An 11,509-nucleotide genomic window follows, 5' to 3' on the forward strand; every position below is an offset into this window, starting at 1 on the left:
CTAGGCAGGAAACACAAGAGAAGGAAAAGACCTACAGTAACAAACCCAAAGACCCATATATATACTGTCTACAAGAGACCCACTTCAGACTTAGGGACACACACAGATTGAAAGTGAGGGGATGGAAAAAGATATTCCATGCAAATTGAAATCAAAAGAAAGCTGGAGTAGCAATTCTCATATCAGACAAAATAGACTTTAAAATAAAGACTATTACAAGAGACAAAGAAGGACACTACATAATGATCAAGGGGTCAATCCAAGAAGAAGATATAACAATTGTAAACATTTATGCACCCAACATAGGAGCACCTCAATATATAAGGCAAATGCTAACAGCCATAAATGGGGAAATTGACAGTAACACAATCATAGAAGAAGATTTTAACACCCCACTTTCACCAATGGACAGATCATCCAAAATGAATATAAATAAGGAAACACAAACTTTAAATGATACATTAAACAAGATGGACTTCCTTGATATTTATAGCACATTCCATCCAAAAAGAACAGAATATACTTTCTTCTCAAGGGTTTATGGAACATTCTCCAGGATAGATCGTATCTTGGGTCACAAATCAAGCCTTGGTAAATTTAAGAAAATTGAAATCGTATCAAGTATCTTTTCTGACCACAATGCTATGAGACTAGATATCAATTACAGGAGAGACTCTGTAAAAAATAAAAAACATGGAGCCTAAACAATACACTACTTAATAACCAAGGGATCACTGAAGAAATCAAAGAGGAAATCAAAAAATACCTAGAAACAAATGAGAATGAAAACATGAGGACCCAAAACCTATGGGATGCAGCAAAAGCAGTTCTAAGAGAGAAGTTTATAGCAATACAATCCTACCTCAAGAAACAAGAAACATCTGAAATAAACAACCTAACCTTACACCTAAAGGAACTAGAGAAAGAAAAACAAAACCCCCAAAGTTAGCTGAATGAAAGAAACCATAAAGATCAGACCAGAAATAAATGAAAAAGAAATGAAGGAAACAATAGCAAAGATCAATAAAACTAAAAGCTGGTTCTTTGAGAAGATAAACAAAATTGATAAACCATTAGTCAGACTCATTAAGAAAATAAGGGAGAAGACTCAAATCAGTAGAATTAGAAATGAAAAAGAAGTAACAACTGACACTGCAGAAATACCAAAGATCATGAACGATTACCATAAGCAACTATATGCCAATAAAATGGACAACCAAGAAGAAATGGACAAATTCTTAGAAAAGCACAACCTTCTGAGACTGAACCAGGAAGAAAGAGAAAATATAAACAGACCAATCACAAGCACTGAAATTGAGACTGTGATTAAAAATCTTCCAACAAACAAAAGCCCAGGACCAGATAGCTTCACAGGCAAATTCTATCAAACATTTAGAGAAGAGCTAACACCTATCGTTCTCAAACTCTTCCAAAAGATAGCAGAGGGAGGAACATTCCCAAACTCATTCTATGAGGCCACCATCACCCTGATACCAAAACGAGACAAAGGTGTCACAAAGAAAGAAAACTACATGCTAATATCACTGATGAACATAGACGCAAATATCCTCAACAAAATACTAGCAACAGAATCCAACAGCACTGTAAAAGGATCAAACACCATGATCAAGTGGAGTTTATTCCAGGAATGCAAGGATTCTTCAATATATGCAAATCAATCAATGCGATAAACCATATTAACAAATTGAAGGAGAAAAACCATATGATCATCTCAACAGATGCAGAAAACGCTTTCGACAAAATTCAACACCCATTTATGATAAAAACCCTGCAGAAAGTAGGCATAGAGGGAACTTACCTCAACATAATAAAGGCCATATATGACAAACCCACAGTCAACATCAATCTCAATGATGAAAAACTGAAGCCATTTCCTCTAAGATCAGGAACAAGACAAGGTTGCCCACTCTCACCACTATTATTCAAAATAGTTTTGGAAGTTTTAGCCACAGTAATCAGAGTAGAAAAAGAAATAAAAGGAATCCTAATCAGAAAAGAAAAATTAAAGCTGTCACTGTTTGCAGATGACATGATACTATACATAGAGAATCCTAAAGATGTTACCAGAAAACTAGTAGAGCTAATCAATGAATTTCGTAAAGTTGCAGGATACAAAATTAATACACAAAAATCTTTGGCATTCCTATAAACTAAAGATGAAAAATATAAAAGAGAAATTAAGGAAACACTTCCATTTACCATTGCAACAAAAAGAATAAAATACCTAGAAATAAACCTACCTAAGGAGACAAAAGACCTGTATGCAGAAAACTAAAAGACACTGATGAGGGCTTCCCTGGTGGCGCAGTGGTTGAGAGTCCGCCTGCCGATGCAGGGGACGCGGGTTCGTGCCCCGGTCTGGGAGGATCCCACATGCCGCGGAGCGGGTGGGCCCGTGAGCCATGGCCGCTGGGCCTGCGCGTCCGGAGCCTGTGCTTCACAACGGGAGAGGCCACAACAGTGAGAGGCCCGCATATCACCAAAAAAAACAAAACAAAACAAAAAGACACTGATGAAAGAAATTAAATATGATACAAATCGGTGGAGAGATATACCATGTTCTTGGATTGGAAGAATCAACCTTGTGAAAATGACTATACTACCCAAAGCTATCTACAGATTCAATGCAATCCATATCAAACTACCAATGGCATTTTTCACAGACCTAGAACAAAAAATTGCACAATTTGTATGGAAGCACAAAAGACACCAAATAGCCAAAGCAATCCTGAGAAAGAAAAATGGAGCTGGAGGAATCAGGCTCCCTGACTTCAGACTATAATACAAAGTTACAGTAATCAAAACAGTATGGTACTGGCACAAAAACAGAAATACAGATCAACGGAACTGGATAGAAAGCCCAGGGATAAACCCACACACATATGGTCACCTTATCTTTGATAAAGGAGGCAAGAATATACAATGGAGAAAAGACAGCCTCTTCAATAAGTGGTGCTGGGAAAACACCATACACAAAAATAAACTCAAAATGGATTAAAGACAAAATGTAAGGACAGACACTATAAAACTCTTAGATGAAAACATAGGCAGAACACTCTATGACATAAATCACAGGAAGGTCCTTTTTGACCCACCTCCTAGAGAAATGGAAATAAAACAAAAATAAACAAATGGGGCCTACATCGACAGACTAGTAGATAAAGAAGATGTGATACATATATACAATGGAATATTACTCAGCCATAGAAAGGAACAAAATGGGTCATTTGTAGAGATGTGGATGGATCTAGAGACTGTCATACAGAGTGAAGTAAGTCAGAAAGAAAAAAAAATATTGTATATTAACACATATATGTGGAACCTAGAGAAAAGGAATGGATGAACCAGTATGCAGGACAGAAATTGAGACAGAGATGTAGAGAACAAATGTATGGACACTAAGGGGGGAAAGCAGTGGGGGGTGGGGAAGGTGTGATGAATTGGGAGATTGGGATTGACATGTATACACTGATGTGTATAAAATGGATGACAGGATAAGAACCTGTTGTATAAAAAAATAAGTTAAATTCAAAAACAAAAAAAAACAAATGGGGCCTCATGAAACTTAAAAGCTTTTGCACAGCAAAGGAAAACATAAACAAGATGAAAAGACAGCCCTCAGAATGGGAGAAAATATTTGCAAATGAAGCACTGACAAAGGATTAATCTCCAAAATTTACATACAGCTCGTGCAGCTCAATATCAAAAAAAACAAACAACTCAATCCAAAAACAGGCAGAAGACCTACACAGACATTTCTCCAAAGAAGATATACAGATTGCCAACAAACACATGAAAGGCTGCTCAACATCACTAATCATTACAGAAATGCAAATCAAAACTACAATGAGGTATCACCTCACATAGTCAGAATGGCCATCATCAAAAAATCTACAAACCATAAATGCTGGAGAGTGTGTGGAGAAAAGGGAACCCACTTGCACTGTTGGTGGGAATGTAAATTGATACAGCCACTATGGAGAACAGTATGGAGGTTCCTTAAGAAACTAAAAATAGAACTACCATAGGACCCAGCAATCCCACTAGTGGGAATATACCCTGAGAAAACCATAATTCAAAAAGAGTCATGTACCACAATGTTCACTGCAGCTTTATTTACAATAGCCAGGACATGGAAGCAACCTAAGTGTCCACTGACAGATGAATGGATAAAGAAGATGTGGCACATATATACAGTGGAATATTACTCAGCCATAAAAAGAAACAAAATTGAGTTATCTGTAGTGAGGTGGATGGACCTGGAGTCTGTCATACAGAGTGAAGTATGTCAGAAAGAGAAAAACAAATACAGTATGCTAACACATACATATGGAATCTAGGGGGAAAAAATGGTTCTGTAGAACCTAGGGGCAGGAGAGGAATAAAGACGCAGAAGTAGAGAATGGACTTGAGGACTTGGGGAGGGAGAAGGGTAAGGTGGGACAAAGTGAGAGAGTGGCATGGACTTATATATAGTACCAAATGTAAAATAGATAGCTAGTGGGAAGCAGCCGCATAGCACAGGGAGATCAGTTCGGTGCTTTGTGAACACCTAGAGGAGTGGGATAGTGAGGGTAGGAGGGAGACACAAGAGGGAGGAGATATGGGGATATATGTATATGTATAGCTGATTCACTTTGTTATAAAGCAGAAATTAACACCCCATTGTAAAGCAATTATACTACAATAAAGATGTTTTTAAAAAGAAAAAGAAAAAGAAAGAACTACAAACAAAATCTTATCCAGGAAATATCATCAGGAAAGCCTATACTCTTCTGCTTTCCTTTTACTCAATTTATGACCTAAAATATCAACTAAGGTATGGCATACCTATACCATGGAAAACAAAAACCATAAAAACATAGGACCCACATCTTTGCCCTCTAATGAGAGTACATACACCCACAAGCCCTTTTCAATCTCCGCAATTAATTTTGTCTTTTACACTACCATTTCAGATAATCCTTTCCCTTGTATTTAATTATAAGTACAGTAACAATCTCTTTGCCATTTATTTACTACAAACATACGCAACTTCCCCACAAAATATGCACTCTTTTGTGAATTAATAAATTTGTGGATTCACTTGTGAATCTCCATTTATTACACTATCTCCATTGGAAGAAATATTTCAAGTTCAAATGACAAAAGTCCTAAACTAGTGTCACACAATCCATTTTTCTTTGAAGATTTCCAAGTAAACTTGGCGGGTTCCATTTTTAGGTATCAAATGACATTTTAGCTCCAAAAACAGACAGCTACAAACTGAGACTGGCCAGAAATCTCAATGTTAACCTGGGCTGGTGGCTGAAGGGCACATATCTAAGGTTATGAGCGTTCTGGAAACAAGCCTCTACTTTAGAGAGCTGATCATGATCAGTACCCACTGACCAAATCTGGAGTGAAACACACACACACACAACACACAAACAAATCCATAAGGACTAACTCAACCATGTTCTTTGGATCTCAGATGACCATGAACCTGAGGCAAAGGATGAACCAGTGAACCACTAGAATCTCCATAAATGCTAAATTTAAGAGAACAAAAAGTTAGTATCAAAACACATCCCAAGGATCTCAAATAAACCATGTTTAATGTGAAGGATTATCTATTTAAAGTTAGTCCTGTAGAAAACAGAGCCAAGTTTGTACTATTAGTATTTTTGTTGTTGTTATACTGAGGTCATGCCCCAGATGTGAATTTCATTCTCATGCACCAAGTTTTAAAATCTCTGAACACCAGAAGAAATATGTGTTTGTTTAATTGATGATTACAAAATAAAGTAAGTCACACATGATGATTTTCGTATAGGAAACCTCAGCCAGCCAATAAATGAGTCATTCTAAACAGCCATTTCTGAATGGGTAATAGCTTCACATGCCAAAAGAGCTCTGGAGGTTAATTACCTTGAGTGTTAATATTTCCAACATTTTTTTTTTTTTTTTTTTTTTTGCTGTACGCGGGCCTCTCACTGTTGTGGCCTCTCCCGTTGAGGAGCACAGGCTCCGGACGCGCAGGCTCAGTGGCCATGGCTCACGGACCTAGCCGCTCCGCGGGCATGCGGGATCTTCCCAGACCGGGGCACGAACCCGTGTCCCCTGCATCGGCAGGAGGATTCTCAACCACTGCACCACCAGGGAAGCCCTATTTCCAAAATGTATGGCATATTTCCCTCTCTTCTCAAAGAGTGTATTTAAAAATTTATCTTTTTTGGTAGTTCACTCTCATTAATGGTAAATAGCAATTATGGATTTATGTTATTACAAAGTAATGGCTGCAAGTCCGATTGAGGGTTGCTACCTTAATATTCCCAAACCTTCAGGGCTTTTGTTCCCAACGCTAGTATCTAAAGTTATAATTTTTCTGTTTCTTTCCTAGTTGTCAAGCTGTCAGGGGTCACTTTTCACCATTGGTTACAGCAACTCCTCACCCTATTCTAAATGTGCTACCCCATATATTCTATGGATCATTTTTCAAATAAAAAAAAAGTTAGGATTGTTATCTAAAATAAGAGTAAGTTCTGAAAGAGCATCTGAAGTATTATCCCAGACTTTACACCATCTATTCCAATGCTGAGTAGGCATTTTTGCCCCTTGCCTGGTTCTTGGCTAGGTTCCAGATACGTAAGAGAGCTGTGCTCCAGTCAGGCATTCTACAACAAATCTTGATGTTCCTTATGATCCCTTAATGCAGAAGTAAACCAAACCATCACATGACCTCACTAATAAATTTCTGTCCTGGCCACATAACAAAACAAGTGCAAAGTTTCCAAGGAAGCAAAATATCCAGGTTGAAAGATTAATCCAGAAACTGGAAAATGGTCCCTATCTTACATAATGGTTATGGTTTCATATATATACAGCATTTAACATCATGAATAGGTAGGCAGCTTAGACAAATAAGTATGGTTTAAAAAGTTTTTTTGAGGGGAAAAATAACCAAATTATGTTTTTAAACTCACAGAAGTTCAATTCTTTTCTTGGTTTATTAAAGTAAAAGATTTTTAAACTAAGCAACTTCTTTTTAATTCCATACATCTAATGGCTTCACTTACTAAACGGATGGCTGCTATGCTGGGAAAAGTCTTCTCCTTTACTCAAAGGGAAAAAACGTTCCTCTAACATTTGAGTAACCTAAGGATTAATTATCATTGTTTTAAACAGCCCCTATAAGCACTGAGGTCAAGCATTCAACATAAATCACTGTGCTTAAATTCTGTGCATTCTATAAAATGCAAACGTTTACATAACCTTGCTTGTCAAACCTGAAAAAGCAAAATCAAGCAGGTTTAGATCCAGGCTACCCTGTCACATTAAGAATGGAAGTAAAGAAGGACTTCCTGATGGTCCAGCAGTTAAGACTCCAAGCTCCCAGTGCAGGGGGCCGGGGTTCGATCCCTGGTCAGGGAACTAGATCCCGCACGCCACAACTAAATAAGATCCCACACACGGCAACAAAGATCCCCTGTGAGGCAACTAAGACCGGCGCGGCCAAATAAATAAATAAGTAAATAAATAAATTAAAAAAAAAAAAAAAGAATGGAAGAGAGCAGGTCATCAGTTATCCTAGTTATGTTTCCACACCCTTATGAAGGAGACTGGCCCTTCAGCTATTTATAAACACAGAACTGAAAGGGAAGGGGGCCCTGCCACTGCCACCCTTGTGAGTAACCAACAGGGTGGGCTGTTAGGCTCAGGCTGAATCCCAGTGGGACCTGTGGGATCTCCCTCAGGATGGCCCACCGTACTAGGCAGCACCAGATTCTCTGGGTGCAGTCCTGTCTGGTCAGGAAAAGGGCTGTGAGGATTTCCAGCAGTCACTGCCAGCCTATGATTCTATATATGGAAACATCCCATCCTAGTGTTTCCAGCACCATGGGCACCACACCAGGGAGGAGGAGGGAGGAGCAGGCCAGCCCTCCTCTTGCTGCCCTGCCGGCACACTCACTTTCGTTGTCTCCCAGGCCCTGCTGCCCTGGACTGGACCCTGTCATGAAATGGCAGCCCAGCCCTCTGCTGAGTCTTGCAGGCTGGCGGCTCTAACATGGAACAGCTGGAAGAGGACCCTGCATTCTTTTCTCTGTGTAAACACTGGGGGCTCTGTTCACCCTCCTGCTGCAGCATGAACTAAAGAATTTTCCCCATGAACATTACAACCAACAGACCTTTCCCCATCCCCCATCCTCACCTCCCACCCCCAGGCCCGGATATAATTTCAGTCTGTCACCACCCATGCTAGCAAACAGCAAACTGCTGAACCTTTCAGTACATTCACTTTCTATGCTAGTCGAGGTGTCTGTAAATACACTAGCAGGGTAATAGGAAACAATTCTGTTATGTTCAGTAAAGTTTCCTGACAAAAGCATTCAGGACCCTGATTCATGCCTGCTCCCTATGAGACCCTTTCTACAAGATGTATATCAATATAAATAATGTGATAGTTAAGTATAACCACATAGTATACGAACTGCAAATATTTTAATAGTCTATAGCATCACCTACAAATTATTCTGAAGACAGAGCTCTAAAATTGGAATATCCGTGAGGAAAAATGAATAATAAAATTGGATTTTCATGTATTCCTCATACAGCCTCATCAAAGCTTGTCTTCTGAAGGGCAGTCCCAGGCTTCTTCATGTGTTGCTGAAATCCAGAGAGCCACGTTGCCCAAAAGAAGAAGAAAGGGGCGGGGGGGGGGAAGAGCCCAGAAAATCCAGACTCTACGTGACCTGACTTACTTATTTCCCAGGAAACTGCATGAGAGAAAAATCAATCACTCAACCGTAGCTACCACATGGAATGAACTGAGGGAGTTGACAGTGGGCAAAAAAACGAAGCGGCCAGCGGATGTTAGTGGGTGGCAGGGCCTGGGGCGGGGGCCGGTGGCGGGAGACGCCAAGGACCCGGGGGCCTCGAGGTTCTGTCGCCACGGACCAGCGGTCGGGGGGCGGGGCCAGGCCCGAGGCTGAGAAGGGGGGCGGGGCGTGGACAGGACAGCGGGACGGCGGCGGCCGCGCACTTACCGGGACTGTTGGCCTCGCCTTCGAGGACGTGCAGCTCGGTGCAGTCGGCCAGCGAGTGCTCAAGGCAGAGCTGGAGGAAGCGGGCCTGGGTCTGGCTCACGCGCTTGAGCAGCGACAGCAGCGCAACAGTCTGCTCGCACTCGTTCCAGCCTTTAAACCAGCCCGCCAGCACCCCGACCTGGTCGCGAAACATCATGGTTAGGGGGCGGCCCTCGGTCTACAAAGCCCCCTCCGAGCCCCAGCCCGCCCCGCCCGCCCCAAAGTTTGGCGGAGCCGCAGCCCAGTGGCCGCCGGAGACACGTTCCCGTTGCAAGGTGGCTCTGGTGCCCGGACGCTGCAGGTACTGCCTCGGCTCCTGCCTCTCTCGTCTGGTTTCAGTTACGTTCTGGTGGTTCTGGCTGATTTCCCCAGAGATGATGACAGACAGTAGCACGGAAATGTTTTTGTTGTTTTTTTAAAAAATAACGATTAAAAAAAATTTTTCCCCACAAGGCACACAAACTGAAGAATGCTCTCTTCCCCCCCGCCTTCTTCTCGCAGCTTCGGGATGGTGATTTCCGGCGTCCCGGGGTCTCTCCCCCGCTGGGCGGCAGCTCGGACCCTTCACACCCGCATTCCCGAGTGGCGATCACCACTGGAAGGAGAGAAAAGGCTGCAGTGAGACCTCGGCCGGCGAGGGAGCGCGCGCGGGAAACGAGTGCATTAGAGGGGGTGGAGGGGGGCGCCCCGTGGGGGGTTTGGTCCCCCAAATTCCGGCCGCCCCCTCCGCACCCGGATGCTGGAGAGGAGCTATTCCCGTTCTGGGAAAGGCAAGAAGCCTCCTTCCCAGGTGCGTGAGGAGACCGCCCGGCTTCCTGTTGCTGCCGCTGCGAACGGCTAGTGCTCCCCACACACCCCACCCGGGGTGGCCTCGGAGACTGTGCCTGCAAACGCCCGCACCAGCAACAGATCTTTCTCGCGCAGAAAACTTGCAATGCGGCTGCGGAGGGGCGCGTGGGTGGGGGTGGGGGCTAATGCAAAGCAGAGGCGGAGGCAGCAGCAGTCCGAGTTCCTTCCTCCTCCTCCTCCTCTCCCTCCTCCTCCTCCGCCACCTCCTCCTCCCGGAGAAGCAGCCGAACGGCTGCAGCTCCATCTACAGCAACAGCCAGCATCTCCACCGCCAGGCGCCCCTCTGGATTTAGGCCGTGAGCAGCCGCGGCAACAGCTCGAGACAAAAATAAACTCTCCCCACCCAAAGCTCAGCGTCCAGCGGGCGGAGGCGCAGCCGGAGCCCCGGCTACTCCGCGCTGCGCCGCTCCAGCCCACCCGGGAGGTCTCTGAGGGCCTGCTTCGCCCTGAGCGATTAGATGTGTGCGTGCGTGTGCGTATGTGTGTGTGTACTCGTGTATGTGCTGTAGGCATCCTGCCCCCGCTGCCGCCGCCTACGGGCGGGTCTGTCCGGCCCACCGCCTCGCCCGCGCGTCCCAGGCCGAAGGCAGCACGGCTACGGGCGAACGCCGAGCGCGGAGACAGCCGAGCCTACAGCACTGCCTCTCCCGGCAGGCAGGGCGGCTCCGCGGGAACTGCGGCTCCGTGCTGCCCGCACACGCCCCCGAAGGACCGCAAAGAAGAAAAGTTCGGTTTCGGGGGCTCCCCCAGTCCTAACCCTGTTCGGGTGTTAGCCAGCGGACGGCGAAGAGAGCCCAGCGACTCAGCCAGCCCTCGAGGGGCGGCTCGCTCCCAGCACCCCGTTTCCCAGCTCCCAGAACTTCCCGGCTCCCAGAACTTCTCTCCTCCGGGAAGGGGACCCAGTGACCCACGGGCCCCCTGCCTGGGGCAAAAGAGAGAGAGGGCGCTCACCTGGGAAAGGCTCATCCTGGCGGCTCGCGGCCCCAAGCGCGGGTCCGGGACCGCAGCGGCTCTCAGCGAGGTTGGGGGCGCCCGGAGCGCGGGCTGCGGGCCATGCCGTCGGGGCGGGCGGCGCTGAGACAGTGCGGCGCTGCGGGTCCGGGCCGCCGCCGCCGCCGCTCCTGCTGCCTCCAGTGTCGGCTCGCGGAGGACTGAGCCGCCGGAGCCGGAGCTCCCCACATGCTACTGATTAACATACACCATTACATCATGGGCTTGGCAGGGAGCGCCCGAGAGGGGGGGAGAGGAACCCGGGCGGCGGCGGCAGAGGCGGCAAGCGGGGGGAGTCGGGGGAGGATCCCCGGGCCCGGCCTGCGGCGGGGGTGTGGGGGGGGCGCGGATTCCTAAGTGGGGACCAGAAAAGGGGAGGGGAGCGGAGAGGGAGGAGTCGGATGGCGCAGAGGGGTCGGGTTGGAGGAACGGCCTGGCGGAGGGAAGAAGTTTTGGGAAGGGGAGGGGTCCAAGTGAATGCCTGCCCTCTGCTGCTTGCGTGTTCCGGAGGGGCCGGGGCGCTCGAGACGCCGGAGTGCGGGCCGGAGGGGACCCAGAGGGCGCTTGAGCGGGGACGGTGCTGC

General features: G+C 45.7%; 1 protein-coding gene across 11 annotated transcripts in view; it reads right to left on the reverse strand.

The window, feature by feature from the left end:
* The window catches only part of SAMD4A (sterile alpha motif domain containing 4A), a 233,191-nt gene extending 221,943 nt beyond the window's left edge, over positions 1 to 11,248 (reverse strand). For 4 of the 11 annotated variants that reach the window (XM_059055716.2, XM_067028451.1, XM_067028450.1 and 1 more), the window contains exons 1-2: positions 10,887 to 11,244; positions 9,048 to 9,681 (exon numbers count right to left, since the gene is read on the reverse strand). In XM_059055716.2, coding sequence (XP_058911699.1) covers positions 9,048 to 9,243 — 196 coding nt within the window. In that variant the 5' untranslated portion in view covers positions 9,244 to 9,681; positions 10,887 to 11,244. Of the gene's footprint in view, positions 1 to 9,047; positions 9,682 to 10,886 lie in introns of those variants that run through there. The other 7 variants (XM_067028454.1, XM_067028453.1, XM_067028455.1 and 4 more) reach the window with 5 other exon arrangements.
* Positions 11,249 to 11,509: the final 261 nt, after the last annotated feature.

The sequence above is a fragment of the Kogia breviceps genome, chromosome 3 (assembly GCF_026419965.1).
Source record: "Kogia breviceps isolate mKogBre1 chromosome 3, mKogBre1 haplotype 1, whole genome shotgun sequence".
NCBI classification, from domain to species: Eukaryota; Metazoa; Chordata; class Mammalia; order Artiodactyla; family Physeteridae; genus Kogia; species Kogia breviceps.